Source organism: Mastomys coucha, unplaced genomic scaffold, assembly GCF_008632895.1.
Source record: "Mastomys coucha isolate ucsf_1 unplaced genomic scaffold, UCSF_Mcou_1 pScaffold5, whole genome shotgun sequence".
Lineage (NCBI taxonomy): Eukaryota > Metazoa > Chordata > Mammalia > Rodentia > Muridae > Mastomys > Mastomys coucha.
In genome coordinates, this window is record NW_022196911.1 from 70434577 (window position 1) to 70456964 (window position 22388).

At 45.1% G+C, this 22388-nt stretch overlaps 1 protein-coding gene and 1 long non-coding RNA gene across 2 annotated transcripts in view; one reads left to right on the top strand and one right to left on the bottom strand.

The window, feature by feature from the left end:
- Mettl16 (methyltransferase like 16) overlaps window positions 1-10028 on the top strand; it is a 43075-nt gene extending 33047 nt beyond the window's left edge. The window contains exons 8-10 of the mRNA XM_031353035.1: window positions 897-986; window positions 8092-8265; window positions 8401-10028. Coding sequence (XP_031208895.1) covers window positions 897-986; window positions 8092-8265; window positions 8401-9000 — 864 coding nt within the window. The 3' untranslated portion in view covers window positions 9001-10028. The remainder of the gene's footprint in view (window positions 1-896; window positions 987-8091; window positions 8266-8400) is intronic.
- A 6345-nt stretch (window positions 10029-16373) lies between these two features.
- LOC116077370 lies at window positions 16374-22313 on the bottom strand. Its single transcript, XR_004113222.1, has 4 exons — window positions 21352-22313; window positions 17887-18011; window positions 16886-17088; window positions 16374-16669 (listed from the first exon to the last, which is right to left on the bottom strand). It is a non-coding gene; the product is annotated as an uncharacterized LOC116077370 (long non-coding RNA).
- Window positions 22314-22388: the final 75 nt, after the last annotated feature.

The following is a 22388-nucleotide window of genomic DNA, read 5'->3' on the forward strand; positions in this document are numbered from 1 at the left end:
GTAAACAAAGGCTTCTGAGTGAATGCTCATCTGGCGAGGCCCTGCAGTCAATCCCCGGCTGTGCTGTGGCTCTTTACAGATGTGATCCCAGCACTTGGGAGAGAGAAGCAAGAGGACCACAAGTTGGAGGCCAGTTTGGGGCCACATAGCCACATCCATTATCAAAGAAATAGAGAAAAACTACTTAAATCATTTTACACTGACTCTCTAGAAAACTGTTCTAGGTGTTTATTCTTTGAGTTTATCTGTAGCCCGCGCAGTCGTCTCGCCAGCAAGAAGACACGCGGACACTAGGATCCTTCTGCAGCAACCGGTTTTATTGCCTCCTCCAGAGGAAAAAGGGGCCGAGCCAATAATCAGCACTGCTTATATACACCACAGTGTGGCGTGTCCGCCCATGATTGGCTGTTTGCTCATCACCCCACGTGAGGCCCTGGGATTGGCCGTGACTAGGCGTCTTTCCCTCTACGCACATGCCCAAACAGTTCTCTACGCACATGCACAAACAGTTGTTTACCAGGAGTTACAGCGGAAGTAGGCGCCATCTTGTCATGGCGAATGCCTCTCCTGCTCGACCGCTCTCCACATTTATCTATTAATTCTAATAATTTTATGAGAGCTAAAACTTATCAGGCAATTATATATATACCTTTTATTTTTATTTATTTATTTTTGAAATAATGTTTGTTAACAAAAGAATAACAGTAATTAGCAGCCAGAAACATAAATAGAGAGGCTTTAGTTTACAGGTGGGTATGGCATCATCCATTAGTATTGTCAGTACTCAGGAGGTTGAGGCAGGAAGATCAGGAGCTCAAGGCCATCCTTAGCTACCTGAGACACTCTCTTAAACCAAACCAAACTTCCATGTGAGATGCTGTATTTGCTGTTTTCAGGTTCCTAAAGTCACCTTCACGGAGTTTTGTCAGGGTCGGACAATGAGATGGGCCTTAGCGTGGAGTTTTTATGATGATGTCACAGTACCGGTAAGTGAGGATTTGCTTTGGTATTTCCATATGCCTCTTATGTATGTATGTTATGTTCAGGAGGTCACACATAGTCCGATTCTGTGTTGTTCTGTTTTCCTACAGTTTTCTCCAGATGTTTATGGGAAATGAAAAGTATTTGTAAATAAGAGTAATCCTAGCATGTATTGGTTAGAAGTTAATCAGTGTCTTAGTTTGGGTTTTACTATTGTAAACAGATATCATGATCAAGGCTTATAAGAATAAGGACAACATTTTTTTTTTTTTTTTTTGGTTTTTCGAGACAGGGTTTCTCTGTGTTGCCCTGGCTGTCCTGGAACTCACTCTGTAGACCAGGCTGGCCTCGAACTCAGAAATCCGCCTGCCTCTGCCTCCCAAGTGCTGGGATTAAAGGCGTGCGCCACCACCGCCCGGCTAAGGACAACATTTAATTGGGCTGGCTTACGGGTTTAAGAGGTTCAGTCCATTATCAAGTTGGGAGCATGGCAGCACTCAGGCAGGCATGGTGTAGGAGGAGCTGAGAGTTCAATGCCTTGTTCCAAAGGCAGTCAGGAGAAGACTGGCTTTCAGGCAGCTAGGATGAGGGTGCCCATGCCTACAGTGACATACTTCCTCCAACAAAGCCCCCCTCTTGGTAGTGCCACTCCCTGGGCCAAGCATATTCAAACCATCATATTCCATTCCCTGGCCCCCATAAACTTGTTCAAACATGAGTTTATGGGGGCCATTCCTAGCCATAGCATCATGCAAAATACATTTAATCCAGCTTCATAAAGTTTCCATAGTCTGAACAATGTCAAAAGTTCAAAGTCTCTTCTGAGAGTCATCCAATCATTTAACTGTAATCCCCAAAGCAAGACAGGAAACCAGTTGGGCAAACTCCAAACTCTGCATCTCCATGTCTGATGTCAAAATGGTCTTCAGATCTCCAATTCTTTTTTTTTTTTTCTTTTTTTTTTTCTTTTTTGGTTTTTCGAGACAGGGTTTCTCTGTGTAGCCCTGGCTGTCCTGGAACTCACTCTGTAGACCAGGCTGGCCTCGAACTCAGAAATCCACCTGCCTCTGCCTCCCAAGTGCTGGGATTAAAGGTGTGAGCCACCATCACCCAGCCAATTCTTGTTTCGTCTTTGTTGACTGCAAAAAAACATTTCTCCAGGGCTCCCTGTTAGCAGCTTTCCTCAGGAGGTCTCTCACAGCTCTGCTATCTCTAACATCTTGGGATCTCCAAGGCAACTTCAAACTTACAGCTTTTATTCCAGTGTCTGGGATCCACACATGATCCTCTGGGCTCCTCCAAAGGGTTTGCATTACTTCTTCAGCTCTGCTGTCTATAACACTCTAGGCTCTGGTTGACTCCACTCCACTGCTGCTGCTGTTCTTGATAATCATCCCACAGTACTAGCATCTCTAATTGCTGGGGTCTTCTGCTCTTCATAGGCGCTCTTCATGCTGTCAAGTGTCAACTTCTTTGCATGACCCCTTTAATCCTGGGCAACTGAGATTGCACCTTCACCAATGGCCTTCCCTGGCCTCTCACAGTTGCTCTCCATGACCCCTCCATGCCTTCAAAACCAGCATCACCTGGGTGATTCTTACACATTACCAAGTACAGCTGTTGCAGGAGGTACAACCTTGGCTATCTCTGGAACACAGCTTCTTTGTGCTCTCAGAAAACACTTCCCAGATTTCACCTTGGTTATGCTGGTCTCTTCTTAATCATGGCCAGTTTCTTAGCTTCAGCTAACCAGCATCAGTTATCCCAGTAGTCCCTTCTATTCTTGGCTCTAAAGCCAGAGCCACAATGGCCAAAGCTGCTGAGTTGTGTTGCCTGCTGGGGCTGGAACATGGCCACCCTTGTTCTGTTTCATTATTACTAGCTTTCTGTTTTCTAACTCCTTCACTGCCTAAGCTTGGTTGTCCTGAAGCTTGCTCTCTAGATTAACCTTGAACTCAGAGATCTGCATGGCTCTTGTCTCATGTAACACTACGCCTGGACTTAAACTTTTCTCTATTTGGAACTTGCTCTATACTAGGCTGGCCTTGAACTCAGAGATCTACTTGCCTCTGTCTCCTGGGAATAAAAGTGAGTACCACCATGCTTGGACCTAAGCTTAGCTTGGTAGGATCTTGCCCCAAAGTCACCACTCCCTTAATCCGATTATCTCCTTAAACATAGGATTCAGCTCCATTTCTCTTTGTGGTGCCCCTTTATTACTTGAACCATACATTTTATATTTTTCCTTTCTCAGCTTGTTCCTTTTCATTAAAATCCTCTTTGTAAGAGTGAACTTTAGTAACCACACAACAGAATTTATACCAGACTATTTTTTTTCAATATATGAGACTATTTTGATACTTTGACAAAGCAATATAAATCTCTTCACCTTAGCCTCAGGCTGACTCTTTGGACAATGGCCAAAAGCAGCCATGTTCTTCACAAAAACGGTATCTAGGCCACACACTGACATTCCATTAAAGCCTCTCGGACCAGCCAGTCTACACAGTTCACATCACCCTTGGCCACATACTAACATTCCATTAAAGCCTCTCGGACCAGCAAGTCTGCACAGTTCACATCACCCTTGGCACCACTGTCTTCCACATTCCTAGGAGGGTGGCTCATTAAGCCCCACTTAAAGTATTCCATGCCTTTCCAAATCCACATTCTCCCAAACAAAAGTGTGGTCGGGCTTATTACAGCAGTAAGTCCCTGGTACCAGCTTCTGTCTTAGTTAGGGCTTTACTGCTGTTGAAGAGAAAACATGATCAAGGCAACTCTTTTTTTTAAATTGGATATTTTATTTATTTAAAGCAACTCTTATAAGGTCAACATATAATTGGGGCTGGCTTATAGGTTAAGTAGTTTAGTCCATTATCATCAAGGCAGGAACATGGCAGCTCCCAGGCAGGCATGGTGCAGGAGGAGCTGAGAGTTCAATGTCTTGTTCCAAAGGCAGTCAGGAGAAGACTGACATCCAGGCAGTCAGAATAAGGGTTTTTTTTTTTCCTTTTTTTTTTTTATTTTTTAGATTTATTTTATTTTATTTTTATGTGTATGCGTACACTGTAGCTGTAGAGATGGCTGTGAGCTATCATGTATGTGGCTGCTGGGAATTGAATTCAGGACCTCTGCTGGCCCCGCTCGCTCCGGCCAAATTCACTGTAGCTGTCTTTAGATGCACCAGAAGAGGGCGTCAGATCTCACTATGGGTGGTTGTGAGCCATCTTGTGGTTGCTGGGATCTGAACTCAGGACCTTGGGAAGAGCAGTCAGCGCTCTTAACCACTGAGCCATCTCACCAGCCCCAGGATAAGGGTCTTAAAGCCAGTGCCCACAGTGACACACCTATTTCAACAAGGCCACACCTTCTAATAGTGCCATTCCCTGGGCCAAGCATATTCAGACCACCACAGGTAACCCTAGCCTGTAGGAATATCCGGCCAGTGTAACAATTGTGATAGACATTTTTTTTTTTTTCCTTTTCCGAGACAGGGTTTCTCTGTGTAGCCTTGACTGTCCTGGAACTCTGTAGACCAGGCTGGCCTCGAACTACAACTCAGAAATCCGCCTGCCTCTGCCTCCCAAGTGCTGGGATTAAAGGTGTGTTCCACCACTGCCCGGCATGAAGTGAGATTTGAAGTTTAGCCAGTTCTTCCTCCACAACTAGTTGTACTGCAGGATTGAAATTGCTCCTATAGAATGTCCTTTCTATGGCAGCCTAGATTTGCTTCTGGATTGTATGGCAGGGTGCCTAAAGGTTAGTGTTTGATTTGATCACTAATTAAAAAGATGCCTCTCCTTTTCATAGCCCCATCCTCCTTCAAATATTATCCTGTTGTTGTCTAGACTACTAGGACCTGCACAGCAGATGGCTCGGATCATCAGCAGTGCTCTAAACTGTCCCCAGACAGACACAACAGCTGTGGGAAATTGAAGCAGCACCTGCTTCCAAGAGTGCCTGCTTAACCTGCTGCCCACATTTTTGACACAGCTGGAATGAGCTGATAATGGGCTCTGACACTCCCCACAGCAGCTCAGGGACATTTTCCTTTGCTCTCTTTGATTGAGGGAGTCATCACAGATACTGATGTTGAAGGGCGAGTGTCTGCAAAATCAGCATCTATCTATCATTATCTATAATCTGTCTGTCTGTCTGCTTACTTAGAAAAGGAAACTATGAGTGGCCTTTCTCCCTTTCAGGGTATCTTGTAGCCCTGCATAGTTCCCAGCCATCAAAGAATGTCAGTCAATAAAGGCCTGAGATTCCTTCCTTACTACACAGCATTTCTCCCTCCACATCACTGCCATCATCCCTAAGCTGCTAATAATGCATTCCCCAGTGTTCCATTAGATGCACTTAAACTGCTGGGTGTCCGTGTGTGATTTGAGGTAACCCAGCAACAGTTTCTCAGCACTGGCGCTCATGCTCAGCAGTGGCTTTTCCCTAGGGTAGACCAGGTTGCTCAGGAGATTTTGGTTTGACCTTCCTCTTGGTTCCCCTTCCTTGTACTTAGTCTTTCCCTCAGCCACTGCTTCTCTGGGAAGCTCACCTCACATTCCTTTCTTGATCCTGTTAGGGATTGGGCAGGAGGAGGATGCTCTTTCAGTCCAGGAGAGGGAGACATGGACTAGAACTGGTTAAGCAGAAATATTGACCCCCACCCCCACCCTGCCACTTAGCATGATGTGCAAGTTCCTATGGTAACTTGTGATTTCACTTATCTTAGGCCTCCTAACTTGTTTCTGTTGGTGCTGAATGCTGAAAATTCTAATTCAAGCAATTCAAGTGTCAACACTAAACCTACTGCTGTTGTCTGGATTCATTTTAGCAACAAAAAGACAGAGCTAATGTTGTTAGAATTTTTGTACTACCATTTCTGACTAATGAGGACATGGGGAAGCAGTGATGGCTGACAAGTCCTTTTTAGAGCCCCTTTCCCTGTGTCTCTAATTCTGTAAGGTGGAGCATTAGCTCTGTTTTGCCTTCAGGAAGTTTGATGTTGGTGAAGGATAAGGTAGAGGGTGACATACAGTTGTAGTAAATTGTGTGCTTTTGATGTGAGCATTACCCAGGAACTCTGGTTTGTAAAGTATTCACAGGGCTGGGGAGCCAGCTCAGTGGTTACAAGTGCTTATTGTTCTCTTGGAGGACCTGGGTTAGGTTCCCAGCACCCATATGACAGCTCACAAACACCTGTATGTTTCATTGTAGGGATTCCCATACTGTCTTTTAGTCTCCATGGGCACAGGCATGCATGTAGAAGCACATGCATACATGTAAGCTAAACGTAGACATAAAAATAAAAAATAAAATAAAAATATTTAGAGGTAGTCCCCTCTGTTGAAGGCATCCCTTAGCCTGGGCTTCCCTGTATAGCTTATTTAACAAGAGGCTTTTGTGGATTAGATGGGAGGGTTCAAAATAAAAATTTGTGAGTTTGGTGTATTTTCTGGCTATACTCCATAGTTTTGTTTTGTTTTAAGATTTATTTTTGAATTATGTGTGTTGGGGGTTATTTAACTCCTAAGTCATCTCTCCAGCCCTAGTTTTTTTGTTTGTTTGTTTGTTTTAAAATTGAGACATAGTCTCACTGTGTAGCCTTGGCTGGCCTAACTTGCTGTGTTAGCCAGACTGACCTCTTGAGTGTTGGGACTGAAGTTATACACCATGGTCACTTTAGATTTTCTTTCTTAGAAAAGTATTTTTATAGGGCTGGAGGGATGGCTCAGTGCTTAAGAACACTGACTACTCTTCTAGAGTTCCTAGTTCAAGGATGGCTCAGTGTTTAAGAACACTGACTACTCTTCTAGAGTTCCTAGTTCAATTCCCATCAACCACATGGTGGCTCACAACCATCTGTAATGGGATCTGATGCCCTCTTCTGGTGTTTCTTAAGAGAGTAACAGTGTACTCACATACATTAAATAACAAATACATTTTTATTTAAATGTTTTCACTTTATTGATTAGCTCAAATTTGTATGTTAAAAGTGTGTCTGGCAACCATCCCAGTCTTTACTCGAGAAGACAGGCAGTTGGATCTCTGTGAGTTCTAGGCTAGCCAAACAACATAGTTAAACAACACTGCCCCCTCCCCCAAACAAAAGGGAGATATGTGTATTCTTAGCTAAATGTAATTTAAGATTACTGTGTAGAAGGTTTTTTTGTTTTGTTTTGTTTTTTGGGTTTTTGTTGTTGTTGTTGTTGTTGTTGTTTGGGGGGGAGGGACAGGGTTCTCTGTATAGCCCAGGTTGTCCTGGAACTCACTCTGTAGACCAGGCTGGCCTGAAATCCACTTGCCTCTGCCTCCCAAGTGCTGGGATTAAAGGCATGCGCCACCACCGCCTGGCAGAAAGTTTTAACTTTAAAGAAACAATTAAATTACTGTAGTGTCACTTTTGGTATTTTAAGTGGAACTTGAGTCCCTCTAGTGGGTGGATTGTAATCTGCTGAATCCCTAGGTAGAAAGTTTGAAGGTGGTTTGGATTCCCATGACCCTAGCTTTCAAGTGTAATGTTCTCATTGGTACTGGCATCCTTCATCCCCAGCTTACAGGCAAGCCAGTAAATGGTCTGCACCCAACTTCTTCCACCTATGTGATTCCCGGTGACCCCGATTGTTCCTGGCCTGTATTTTTTTTTTAAATGAGGATTCTTGGGATCAGATGTACATCTTAAGGCTTGCATGACAAACACTTTACAGACTAGGTTGTCACCCCTTGCCTGTGTGCAGTTCATATGGGCATGCATGGGGCACCATAGATAGAAAAGGTGATTTGGTGTGGAGAATGTCTGCACTGACAGCTGGAGGATAGCAAAGGTGATAGGATTTGAAGAGTTTGGATTTGGAGTCTGAATCCCGACCTACCAATACTCATGGTGTGACTGAGCTATAACGACATAGCTTGCCTTAGTTTTCTGTTTGTGAAGTGAAGGAAGTGGTGAAGCTCTCCTCCAGAGCTGGTGTCAGTGTTGGAAAGAACGTTTACAAGGGCCTTTGTGTTTTATGCCCCGTGGTTGGGAACAGAGTCTCTGAAATGTCCCTACTCGTGTCCTGTAGTGCATTTTACTAATTGTTGGGATAACTTTCTTCTTTTTTCTTTCAGTCACCTCCAAGTAAACGAAGAAAATTAGAAAAGCCAAGGAAACCCATTACTTTTATAGTGTTGGAGTCTGTGATGAAAGAATTATCTCTCAAAGCCTCGTCTCTGGGCTCTGAGGCAGCGGAAGGCATAGTGGGTGTAATGACATGGATAGAGAAAATCCTCACTGATCTGAAGGTGTGTGGCCAGCCATTGAAGAAGCTTTGCTGTCATCATCTCTAGGGGGGGTTGGTTTGTCTGTTTTTTATTAGAGGAATTTGATAAGTAGTGACAAGTTATTTCCTATAAAATTCTGGTTTTTCTTCCACATAGGTGCAACATAAGAGAATTCCCTGTGGAAGAGAAGAAGTTAGCCTTTTCCTGACAGCCATAGAGAACTCTTGGATTCATTTAAGGCGGAAGAGAAGAGAGCGAGTGAGGCAGCTGCGGGAGGTGCCTCGGGCTCCTGAGGACGTCATTTTAGCCTTGGAAGAGAGGAAGTCCACTCCCAAAGAGCTGAGTAGTGGCCAAGACGGGGCCCATCGCCCCCAAGAGAGTGCCTTGTGTGGGCTCGATGTGCCAGAAGGCGAGTCTGCTGCTGATGGTAGCCATTGCCTCAGCCAGAAGTTACTGTGCCAGGAGGAAACTCCAGAAGCCATGGAGGATGAAAGGGATGAGGAGAGGGGAGGGATGGAGCTCATGGAAAGTTGTAAAGGCTCCAGCAATGGAGCCCAGGACGGAGAGGCTTCTGAGAAGGGCGATCACCTGGATGGAGCGGCCGGACATTACCTGTTTAAATGTTTAATCAACATTAAGAAGGAAGTAGACGATGCCTTAGTTGAAATGCACTGGGTTGAGGGCCAGAATAGGGATTTGATGAACCAACTTTGCACCTACATACGTAACCAAATTTTGAGGCTTGTTGCTAGTTAATTTGTAATTTCTTCTATGGTTAGAAAAGTGTCTGTATGTGGCTAGGGATATGGTGCAATGGCCTTATGTGCTTAGTATCCAGAAGTTACCCTGTGTTGAGTCCCTTAGATCTAACATCATTATAAGAAAAAAAAAAACAATATAAAATAGCTTGCTTTGGAGGTAGAGCTTATTGGGAGGCCAGCAGAATTTCACCACTGGTCCATTAGTGACACCATGTGGAATCATCTTACAAAGCACAAATTTAGCTGGATGTGCTCTGTGGTACTTATAATCCCACTACTTGGAGGCTAAGGCAGGAAGATTGCTTGGGTGTAAGGTCAGTTTATGCTACAGAGACAGACACTTGTCTAAATAGAAAGAAGAAAAAAGGAAAGCAGAAATGAATCCCTTTTTAATCCTTCTCTCTTAAGAGCAGATAAGCCTAGGAGGAATAGATCTTACTCCAGCCGTTCATCTCAGCCAAAGGCCAAAGGGGCTCTGGTGATGTCTGCTGTGGGTCAGTCTGCCTAGAACATGTCTGTCACTAAGGGTTGCTTGGTGAGGAGGGTAGCAGTGTTCTCTGTGGAGGCAGTACAGCAGAGCAGAGGCTCTGCTCATAGCTGCCCTCATCACACCTTTCTCAAGGAACCAGAATTGACTGAGCAGGCCCCCAGAAAGGAGCTAGCCTGGTGACAGGTGGCCAGAGTGTCAGGGAGAGAGACATCTTAGTCAAGCCAAGGAGAGGGCCTGTCTGGGGAACACACGGGAAGCTGCTCGGTCATTGCTCACTGCTGTTCTGACCGTGCCTACTTCAGAACCAGAGTTGAGGAAGCAGAACTCTGAGATATAGCTGAGGCACAACAAAATGTATCTGCCAGCCCACCGCCAGCATGGTTTTGTAACAGTTGTATTGCTTTTTTTTAAAATGTGAAGTGGAATGTTTTGTTTTTTAATATAAGACTTAATTGAAAACTATTGATCCTGTTTGAATCCTGGAATTGGAGAAGTACTTTCTTCGATTTAAGTTGGGTAAATGGTTAATGTTACAAATGAGAAACTAAGTAAGATCCTATGTGTGTGTGTGGGGGGGGGGTGCCAGTGGCAGAACATTCACCCCAACGTTTGTAGGCCCTGAGTTCTATCCTCAGCACAAAAGAAAACAGGTACTGGTGTGGTGTAGAGTGAAGCCTTCTGTGTTGACAGTTATTTGTTGACCAAATCCTGCTTTTTTGGTGGCTGCCCTTGCTTGCTTATCTGCTAACATTGGACAGTACTGCGCCCAGAGTAACCCTAAGTGAAAACACTTCTCATGGGAATGCCAGGGTTTGCAGATGCCTCTGGAGAAAAGTCTCAGCTTTGTTCAGTCTGCTGTACTGGATTCTTTTCTTTTTTTTTTTTTGGTTTTTTAAGACAGGGTTTCTCTGTGTATCCCTGGCTGTCTTGGAACTCACTCTGTAGACTAGGCTGGCCTCGAACTTAGAAATCTGCTTGCTTCTGCCTCCCAAGTGCGTACTGGATTCTTGACTAGCAGCCTAGGGTTCTATATGGATAAACTCTGGTACAGTGTGTGATACAGCGCCTGAGCTCTTTGGCATCCATAAAGTAGTTAAGCTCCATTTTGAGAGGAGGCTATACTTTTTGGCAAAAGTATAAGGAAATGTAAATAGTACAGTGAGGTTGAAAGCTTGGAAAGAACATTTTGGCCATGGTTTTCCAGAGACTCTAGGAGTATGTTTTCTTCCCATAACCCTTCCCCTGGAGATCTGATCTATGACATTGTGATCAGAAATCAACTAGGGAAAAGAAACACTGTTCTAGACAATTTATCCATCCATTGGACAGCACGAAGAAACCAATGTCACAGACTGTTCTCAGATTGGATTCAGGGCCTTAGATTGCCTACATACAGTAATTATGTGTGTGGGGGCTATGTGTATGTGAGTGCAGGTGCCTGCAGAGGCATCATATCCCCTGGAGCTGAAGTTACAGGCAACTGTGAGCTGCCTGATATTGGTGCTGGGAACCAAACTTGGGTCTCTGCAAGAATAGTACATACTCTTAGCCATCTCTCCAGCCCCTGTTGTTGTTTTTGAGTCTGTTATCCTCAGAGTTGGTGTGTAACTGAGGTGAATTTAATAGCCTTTTCTTCCAGTATCTACATCTGTGTGTTGGAATTACAAGACTGATGTACGTAGTGCTAATGTTCTCATGAACCTAGGATTTCCTTTGTGCTAGGCAAATGCTCTCCCAACTGAGCTGCATCCACAGTCCCCAAATCTAGTTTCCTTGATGAAATCTTGGGATCTCTGAGCTCAGTGGTAGTTAAATGCCTGAGAATCTGGCAGATATTCAGTAAATAGCCAATAAATGTTTCATCAATGATTTTGAATGAGAAGTGACTAGAGGTGTGCGTGTGGTAGAACATTTGCCTAGCATGCACAGGGTCCTGAATTCAGTCCGCAGCACCGCAGAACACACGCTCACAAGTTACCTAGGATTGGTCTTCTAGCATTTTCATGTTCTCTCCTGCCTGCTCTTTCTGTAGGTGGTATAAATGTGTATGAGGTTATTTTGGATTGTATTTATATTGGAAATTTGACATTCTGTTGTAATTTTTGTTTAACTTACAAGTTTTTCATGTTTTTTTAATTATGTATTTTTTTTTACTCATTTTGCCCATTTAAAATGCCCTTCCAGCACAGTGTTGACTTTTATTTATGTGTAGTTCCTAGAAATTGTTAGAGAACATTCTGTGTTACTAGAGATACAAAAGTTGGATCTGTATCTATCTGTGTTTTAGTCCTAGGGTTGAGACTGACTCTAATGGAGAAGGTTGTATAGGTGCTAAGATAATAATGCTCCTAGAGTGGAAACAAGAGCCCTATCTGCTGTGGTCTTTGAACAAACTAGAGCTATGAGCATCTTTGCATTTTTTTGAATGACATTTTTTTCTTTGTTTCTTTCTTTCTAAGATTTATTTATTATATTTATGAGTACACTGTAGCTGTTTTCAGACACACCAGAAGAGGGCATCAGATCCCATTACAGATGGCTGTGAGCCACCATGTTGCTGGGAATTGAACTCAAGACCTCTAGCAGAGCAATCAGTGCTCTTAACCACTGAGCCATCTCTCCAGCCCAACACCATTTTTTCTACATTGTCTGATGAGATGACATTGTTTTGTTTTGTTTCTTCAAGACTCTGACTTGTATCTCACTCTGTAGACTATGCTGACCTTGAACTCACAGAGATCTCAGTGCTGAATTAAAGGTGTGTCACTGCCACCTGGCGATATTGAAGACATTTTAAAGGGACATCTGATGGCCTGGTTATATATGTGTTTTATAATTGAAGAGGAACTTTTTAAAGAAATTAGTTACATGTCATGGTATAGAATGACACTCTACTTAAGTGTCTAGAGTTAAGTTTATGTTGGTGCTGGTGGGTTGATATGAAATTAAATCTTTGTGGTATTATCTCAAATTCTATTCTGGTCCCTGGAATTGGCTTCTGATCTCCTGATAGCTAAAGTGGGAACAGAAGCTGAACTTGTTTTCCAATGAGAACTAAGGTGCTTTTGTTTAGAATCTGCTTTGGTTTTGTCAGTTTGGTTCTTTTGAGCCATCTGTGCTCAGCTGTTCCTACATTAGAGCTTTGCTGTACTTTGAGGCCAAGTTGGCTACTCTGAGAAGACTTTGTGCTAACCTTAAGTGTTCAGGTTGATTAGTTTATTTTAGAAGACAACACCTTCCTTTTCGTGATGGAAATGAAAGCTGCTGTGGTCCTGCAGGAGTAACTGGCCAGGTGTAGAGAGATGTGAAGGTCCCATGCAAAGGCCGCCCAAGGCCAGTTTGTTTTGTTTGGGTTTTGAAACAGGGTCTCATTCATTCAGGCTGGCCTTGAACTTTTGAGGTAGCCAAGGCAGGCACTTAACTCCTGGTTCTCCTGCCTCCACCCCCCAAGTTGCTGGGCCATCTTATGTGGTTTTATGTGGTTCTGGGGATTGAACCCATAACTTTATTAGTGTAGGGCAAGCCCTCTACAGCCTGAGCCTCATCCCTGGATTCCTCCCCGCTTATAAGAGAAGGGAGTAAATGCTGCATGTGATGACCTCCCCTGTAATCTCAGCAGGTGGGAATTGGAAGGAGGAGCATCAGGGGTAGAAGGCTGGGTTCAGAGTTAGTCTTGCCTCCCTTGTGAGTTCAGAGCCGAGGGAGTTGTGTGAGACCCTGTCTCTATTCTTAGAGACAGACTATGGGAGCGCTTTGGTCCTTCTTAGCTTGCAGCACTTTCTTCTGGAGCCACACGGGGGCACTTCAGATCCTTTCATCATGATCCTGAACTTCACTGTGGGACTGGATAAAATTGTATCCGTATGTATGGAATTTTCTTTCTTTCTGGAAATATCCAGTTGTATCCAGAGAAGTACTTATGTAGACAGGTACATTTTCACACAAAAAAATTTTAAACGGGAGTATAAGAAAAAAACAGTCATTCCCTATAGTCCTTATTTGACCTGATTCCTTTCAAATGTTCTGTGGGTTTCAGTCTCAGCTGACCAGTTTCTCCCTCCCTGCTCCCTCTTGTTTGTTTTTCGAGACAGGGTTTCTCTGTGTAGCCCTGGCTGTCCTGGAGCTCACTCTGTAGACCAGGCTGGCCTCGAACTCAGAAATCCACCTGCCTCTGCCTCCCAAGTGCTGGGATTAAAGGCGTGCACCACCACTGCCTGGCTGGATCCATTTCTTAAATTGGTATGGAATTAATGAGGATCCCAGAGAGGGGGGTTAGTAACTTGTCAAAAGCTTTCTGTTTCAGGACTGGTAAGATAAGAAATCTAGAGAAATTGGTTTTCTTCTTGCTTTGAATTTGATCTTGTTGGCAGACTAATGTGCATGTGATGAGTTATTCATAGGAAAAGTGGTGCGGGTTCTCTGTTGTTGTTTGTTTATGTAAACTAGTTGGGCCTTTTTTTTCTTAAGGATGTCACTGTATGGATTAGAACATGCATATGACTAGCCCCATGTGGTTGTAGGCTCAAGGAGAAATTCTTTGTCTCCTTATGGTACAAGGTCAGGGTCAGCAGTAACCCTTCCACCCCATTTACAAAACTTCAGTTATAGCCCTTTGAGTATAGAAGAGTCTTGGGTACCATTAGGAGTGCCCGAGGAAGGGGGGAAGGGGACATGTTTTTACTGTTTTTAGGGAGCCTGCTGCTCAGAAAATTTCATTTGCGGAGTGGCCATCACCTCAGTAAAGCCCTGTCACGTTCATTAATAGAACAATTGGTTTTTGCCTCTTAAAGGCATAGTTTTGAAAGGTGCTAATCATCCCCTGTGCCTTGTGTGGGTACCACTGTAGTTCTAAAATGCCTGGCTCAGGGTACTCAGCAATAGAGCTTACACATGCCTAAGATCCTATTCTGTTCTGGAACGATCTGCTGTGACTCACTCAAATGACTAAAACAGCGGTTCCTTTCTTTAATTGCTGGTTGGAGCAGCTAATACTGCCTCTGTAAGTCTGTGCTTTTACCCTCGTATACTATGTTGTGACTGAGTGAAGACCTCGTACCTCTTTGGGATATAGCCTATCTGCCTGACTGAGTCCAAGCAGCAAGCTCAGGGCCTCTAGGCTCTCCTCGGGGGATAGAGGGGTCATGGGTGTTCCTTAGCAGCAGGGAAAGTGAACAGGAGGGGAAGGAGGGGAAGGTGCAGGGCTGAAGTTCAGCTACACTTGGCAGAAGTGGCTTGGAAGTAAGCTCAGAGGAGGGCAAGCATGTACTCCAGGTACTGTTCACCCAGGGCAGTGAGCAGTGGGAGAGAGCACAGCTTGGCAGCTTCTCAGCACTGGGCCTGCAGTGCTTTTTCACTCCTTATATAGGGCACCAGTTTGACGGGGCTTTGGCCTCGAGAGCCGAGGGCTGCCTGATGTACTGAGACGTAAGAACAGCCTGCCAGTGAGGAGGACTCAACAGCAGGGACTTCAGGAACAGAACTTAAACTCGTCTCCTCTCCTTACTGTGTAGAGAGTTTAGAGCTTTGTCAGAAACTCTCTTGTATTGGACTCGAGTGAGAAAGTTAAGACCTTTATTAAATCTGTAAGGGCAGGTAGGCAGGTGTGGAGTACTGCTTATGGACCAAGAGCAAAGCCAACTTGTGTGCCATGAAATGATTAGGAACTGACCATTGGTAGTACGTCTTCCATAGAGATTGTCTCACTTAGTAACCCTGTTAGGTGATGTAGTATCCCTGTGTGGCTGCTGAAAGCAACAGAAACTCAAAAAATGAGGTAACTTATCCTAATGTTATTCACTGAGCAAAGGCACATAACATAAGCAGGATTTGATTTCAAGTCCAAGAAGCTAAGGCTGGGCTCTAGCACCAAATATAGAAATACTATGACAATTCACTTAAGGTAAAAATGCATTTTCGGGTCAGTTTCCTCCACCTCTTTGTGGAGGAGTTTTCAGTTACATTGCACAGGGAAGCCAGAACAAACATGTTTTCCCATCTTCATAGTTCAGCACTTATAAAGTAGTATCATTTACTTGCCTGTGATCAATGAGTGAGATCTAGTGAGATTACTTAGTTACTTCTTAACTTATGGCACCAAATCTTCACAGAGCCTTGTATTTGGCAGTACTGTAGATAATTAAGTAGCTAATAAAACTACAAAATCAGTGTCTGGTGAAAGCACATTGGACCAGAATCAATGTGAAATAAGTGATAATTAGGTAATGCCTCTTCAACAATACATAATTGTATAATAATAGAAGGAGGTTCTGTTCTATTTTAAACACTACAGTTCCAAATATTTTACTATGGAGCTACACAAAACCCATATGCTTTGTAAGCTTGCCAGAGAAGGTAAGATTGTCACAGGATCATCAAGTTCTCTTCCTGAGAAACCGTAGGTTTGAGAGCTACAGAGACCTTGGGAGTCTAGAAAGAAAGCCAGGGATTCCCAGCTGGGGGACTTGGCTAGATGCTGTAGCTAGTAGACCCCCAGAGGAGGTGGCAGCTTGTTTTGCTAATTGTTCAAAAGAGCATCCTACCTGGAAAGTGGGGACCCTCTAGGGATGGTGGTTTCCTGCTGTTTCTTACTAGCAACAGGGAACTCATTCTGGTTTGATGTGGGATCATGTCCCAGGATTCCTGCCTATGGGCTAAGAGAAAATAAGTACAATGCTGTGCTTTGTGGACCAAACTTTGGTGAGGACTTAGTTAGACTGGACCTTCACTGAAAAGGAAATTGTTCTTCCTCTCTGAGACAGGAGTCCAGCAGGAAAGGGGTGTGCTCCAGCCCTTACTAGCAAGGAGCAGCTTTTATTCATCTGCTGATGCCCAGTACTATGTTGGATGCTTTGAGGGAAGCCAGAAATTTGACTTATTTGAATCATACTTAATTGTGAATCCTGGCAATTCACTCTTTTATTTGCAAACTAAAGGTAGTAAAATACAACTGTGGGGTCAGTCTTTGTATAATATACTTTTATAACATACTTAGCAGTATATTGTGATGTCCTCCCCTTCCCCCATTATGAGTATAAGGCTAATAATCTGTTTTAGGAAAGCTGTGAAAATAAGAATTATCAGTACCAACCACGCCTGAGGCCAGCCGGTGCTGCTTCTGTATGGGCAGCTTGCTCGTCCCCGGGCTCCAGTGTGTTGTGAGCCAAGCTGGTTGTTCCTAGTTGGAAATGTAGATGGTCATGAAAAAGGATTTCACTGTTGTAAAAAAAACATTTTACCATATGTCTTTATGAAAGTTTTAATGTAGTTTTCTTTGTGAGGGTTAAATTTGCCTGGAGTTACCGAGGCAGAGAGCCCCCCCCCCCTTTATCTTGCCCACTAGAGGGTCTCTGGTAACATAAATTTCATGAACAAATGGCTGTTTTTGCCATACCTTTGATAGTGATAGGACCCTGATTTTGATCTTCAGTTGGGCCTGACTGCCTGCGCCTGTAAGTGTTGGTGCCCTCAGAGGCTGGCAGCGGAATGAGCTACGGGACGTGCATACTAGGAACTCAGTCCTCTGCAAAAGCAGCTCGCTCTGCTCTTCTCTGTGCCACCTCTCCAGCCTCAGAGCTATTTTAAGAAGATTATCAACTGATAGGAAAAAAAAATTGTTTCATGTTTGATGTCATCATGGGACTGACCAGGTCTCTTCAGCTATGTGTGTTGTTATTTCATGGATGTATCTTAAAACTTTGTCTGTTAACTATTGCAAATTTCCTTTGCAAGGATTCCTTCCACTTGTTATTTCTTCCCCCTCTTCTTTTTAGTGATGGCTTTCTTTTTACAGTTTGGACTTTCTAGGGATAATCCAGTACATCAGCCTGTATCTTTATGTTTGCTTTTGTGAGTAGAAACCTCTATTGCTCTGGAGTGGAAAATGTTTGCCTGTTTTCCATTATAGGGGTTTTATCCTTTCCTTATACAACACATGATAATCTATAGGATAAGTAATGGTGTTCATTTTAAGGATTTATTTAATGGTGCAGTTACCACAGAGTGTCTTCAGAAATGGCCAATAAAGTACCATGTAAAAGCACCAGTGGGGACGGGCATAGGCCAGGCAGGACTAGACATGTACACTGTATTCTTTCACTTCCTTCCCTGCCCATCCCCAGCTTGGAAGTGGAACCACAAGGTAGCTTGTGTCCACCAAGCCCTGAAGAGTGGCCCCAGCACTGCCCGGGGGAGGCTGTTCTATTCTTGCCTGTTGGGTATGAACCCCATGGTAGGCCTTTCATGGGCCCTCTCTTCATTCTGGCCCTCTGCCTTGAGAGGACCTGCCCTATCTCAGCACATCTCCACCCCTGAGTAAGCTAGCTGGCTCTTGAGTCATACTACACGACTCCACCTCTCTTTACTCACAACTCTGCCCGTTCCCACTCCCCTGACCTGAATTAATTGAGTCGGGAAGCCACATCCTTTTTCCTTCAAAGGCATGTCTGAAGTCCTCATGCTTTCCTCTGCCTTTCCAGTGGATCAGCTTCTTCCATCCCCTTGCACCCACAGCTCCAACTCTAGACAAGATGGCAAGGTGCTTAGAGAAACCAAGTCAGAGGCTCTTCCTTTCTTATTTCTGAGCTGTGTTTCTTTATTACTCAGCACTTATACCTACGATGGGTGCCTGTATAAAGCTCTGTCAATGGTCAGGCTCAGGCAGAGGTTCCTCCAAGGTAACCCGTTCACAGACTAAACCTGCATATGTAACGGCACTAAGCAAAGTTAATGATTAGCTGTTTTTAGCAATGGTGTGTGCGTATGTCTGTGTGCTTTCTTTCCTTGTTCACTCACTTCCGGGAGAGTTGCAGGGACTCTGGACCCCATACAGATAGTACTTGCCCAGATTTGACTAGCCCAGACAGAAAAAAGAATCAGGCCAGTTTTCAACTTGACAGCTTGGTGACCTTTGATAAGATCACCTTTTCCTGGGATCTTAGACCTTGTAATCACACTCTTCCAGCTATGACATCCAGTGAGGAAGTGCAGAGAAGTAGGTTAGACAGGAGAAACTAGGCTGTACCCGTTTGGTGGGTGCTGTATGATCGGGAGGGGGAAGCATAGACTCTGGGGAACCCACTTCACTGATGACTGGTCAGATGACCTTGCAGGGTACCTCTGTCAGCTTAATTTAGAATTATCCCAATGGCTTTGGTAAGACTTGGGTTCAGGGTAACCCAGCCTTATACACTTGAGTTCTTTGATGTTGTTTGATTTGTTTTGGAGACAGTCTCATTTTGTAGTCCAGGTTTTGAGGTGGTAAGGTGTGAGCCACTATGCCTGGTTGGAGGAAATTAAGATCTAGGAGCCTGACTTAACCTTAGTATTTCATAGCCCTCAGGGGCCTGGTGTTGTTGTATTGTCTCTTGCTGTATCCAGTATGAAAGAGAACAAAATGAGCCTTTCCTGGTTGTGAGTGTACAGGCCAATGTCACCTTCTCACTAACGATCACCGGTCTTAACTATAAACATGCTTAGCCAGTTGTCTGGCATGTGATTGTTAAATGAATGTTACCTGGTGTGTGTCCCTGAGCATAGCTGTCTAATGTCCCTTATTTATAGATGGCTCTTTCCCTTTGGCATTGTTTTAATTATGACTGGTGAAAAGTTACCTAAAACTCATCAAAGATACCAAGTCAAGGCTGAAAGGTTAGGGCATCTCCTGGGATAGTATGAATAGTGTGAGTGTCTGTGTATTGAGTCCCACACCCTTTCCCACATCCCATTGTTTGAAGTGGTCAAGGAAGTGATTTCCTAGAGCACTGGAGCTGTATGTAGCTCTGTTGGTATGAATGCTTCGAGGACAGGAAATCAGTCAGCACAGACAAGGGAGGAAGGCTTGCTATAGAACGAGGACTAGGCAATAAGGAGCAGCACAAGACAGGAGGAAGACAATGGAAATCTTCATGAGAAAGTACATTGTGGCCGGGCGGTGGTGGCGCACGCCTTTAGTCCCAGCACTTGGGAAGCAGAGGCAGGCGGATTTCTGAGTTCGAGGCCAGCCTGGTCTACATAGTGAGTTCCAGGACAGCCAGGGCTATACAGAGAAACTCTGTCTCGAAAAACCCCAAAAAAAAAAAAAAAAGTGCATTGTGATAGAAGACCCTGTTGCCCTCCTGACCCAGACATCCTCAACACCTAGAAAAGACACAATAGGACTCGAATGTATTTTAGGAGACGGCTGGTTCTGTGATCATTCTCCGACCCCACTACGCTTTTGCTGAAACATCAAACTAGATTTTCCCTTGAGTGAATGTGTTTGCCAACTTATGCCCTGGTTCCACCCATTGGAACAGGATACTAAAACATGTTAAAACAGCCCTCCTATTCATTTCCCTTTTCTGTGCCTCCCTATAGGTCTCTCACCTCCCCACTGTCCACTCTTGAACTTCCAGAAACCTTAGTTGATGAGAAATTCTGGTGACCATGTTTAGGCTCCTAAAGGCAATAACAGGCCTTGCAAAAGCCTTTCTAAATCCTTGGTTCTGCCTAACATCTCCTGGCTGCTGTCCCCATGTGACCTAAATAAACACGATCATGTGAAGCCTGTAAGGCTGTTTGTTTTAAATAGCAAACATCTCTAAGCTCTGAAGCAGATGGGGTACTGGGGGCAAGGAGAAGGCCAGCATTAAGTGTGCACTCATCCCACTTTCACTTCCTCTCCCTGAGAGAAGGGAACTGCTTTCAAAATACTGCTCAGAAAAGTAATTTCTTTTTTGTCACAGAACTGGTCCCTCACAAGAATAGAAGCACTAGGCTTTGTTTGAGTGCTGTGGGCCACTTGAGGAAGACAGGACAAGCTGGACTGTCTGAGTGAATGGTGCTGGCTTCTATACACAAAACAAAAACAAGCCTGACATGGTGGTGCACGCCTTTAATCCCAGCGCTTGGGAGGCAGAGGCAGACAAATTTCTGAGTTCGAGGCCAGCCTGTCTACAGAGTGAATTCCAGGACAGCCAGGCTACTCAGTGAAACACAGAGAAACCAAAAAACCCAAAACAAACCCAACAGAAAACAAAACAAGCTGGTAGTGCCACCTCTAGCATCTCCACGTTCTGTAGTATGTGTTGGTCAGGTGCAATAACACCCAAAGCAGGTAGACACCAGGAAGGAAATGCAGAGCCTGCATCCCTGTAGGCTTCTAGGAAAAGGCTGCTTATCCTGTAGGGACTCAGAGTCTACTTTCTTCATAGTGACACTGGACGTTTGCATAAGACTTATTATTCCTGCTCGGGTCCACATGCTACAGTTCAATACGTCAAGATCAAGACTCCATTCAGCTGTGCAAGGTGTCTTTAGGGTAAACCTCGAGACTGCCACCCTCTTTTGTTCTGTGTTCCTGGCTGCTCTGAGCATCTCCTGAGGTAGGCACATAATGTTGGATAGGTTGGATTGTCATGGTGGCCTGCTCTTTCCGTTGCTGTGCGATGGAGCCCAAAATCCTGAAAGCACTGGCATGTCTCCACTTTCCTTGCATTGGCTCCCAAGGAGGTTGACGCATTAACAGGTAACTGCCTATTCCTAGTACTGAGACAGTAATTGGATCGGCTCCATTGTGACCATAATATTCTAGTGCTTTTCAATGCTAACTGTACGAATGGAGATTGTATGGCTTCCACCAAAGAAGCCATACAGTGTGGTTGGGTTTCAGATATAGGGCATTTTTGTTGTCCTAATCAACAATACTTAAACGCTCAGACCTCCTTCCTGCACTGCAGTTTGATAGTACTTCACTTTTGCGAGGACGGGAGGTGGTAAGAGACAGATGGTTGGTTGAGAGAGGTTTGACCAGACTTCGAGTTGCTCAAGGAACAAGGAGCAGTTGGAGTAGTCCCTTCACTTGGGCCTCAGTTTTCTTACCTTCAAAGTGCAATGGTTTGGGCCAGCTGATTTCAAAGATCTTTTTGATTGTACCCAGGGACCGTCCTAAGCCCTGTAGCCAAGATAAAGGCTGACTGGCGAGCTTAGGAGAGAGCGCGGTTTCTGCCCAACACAGTGAACGACCCCGCCCCGCGCCCAGCGGGCAGCCAGGGTAGCGCGCGGCTTCCGCCCTCCACGTTGTTGTTCCCGATTTAGGCCACGCCTCCTTGGCCTGGGCTTCGGATGCTTCTCTTTTTCATTACTGGTACCGGGACCCAACAACGAGGTGCTGCCCTCTGGAGTGGCACACTTTTTGTCCCCATCCCCCATCTGAAACGGGTGGACAAAGAATTTAGGAGAAGGGAAGGGAGACCTGGTTTTGAGTGGGAGGGTTGATGTAAAGCAGGGGATGGGCCTGAGCACGACTGCGGAATTCCCCTGTAGGTGTCTCACCCTACCGTCACCCGGTGGCCCTATCCGCACCCGCGAATACGACCCCGTAGACACTGGCCCTTTAAACCGAAGGCTGGCGGCGCGGGGTGTCCATGTGGAGCTGCTCCATGCCGTGTTGTCCTGCCCGCCCATTGGCGGGCAGCCTGGTGATGTAGCCTAATAGGATGCGAACGCACTGCGGGGGGAGGAACAGAGAAAAAATCCGGAACGGGATCAGCTCTCCCGTCCCTCTGTCTGGACTGTAGCAGCCTGATGTCAGCCCCGCCCAGGGGCGGATCCCGGGGGGAATTGCGACAGACCAGACGGCTGCGGGATTTAGGTCGTGTCTACGTGGGGCGTAGAGACCTAGGGGTCAGGCTGTAGGTCTCCCTGACCTGTGTCACCGCTGTCTCAGCTAACCGAAGCCTTGGGCTTCCCATTCTCTCTGCAAGGCAGATTCCGCCGTGAATGCCCCGAGCACGCAACCCCTGTGTAACTGGTGGCTGGCCACGGAGAGGAGGGGCGAGTAGGGAAAGCGGAAACTGCGCGGAAGCCTGGATCCATCTTCTACCCCCACCCAAGCCACGTGTGCGCGCGCGGTGGGC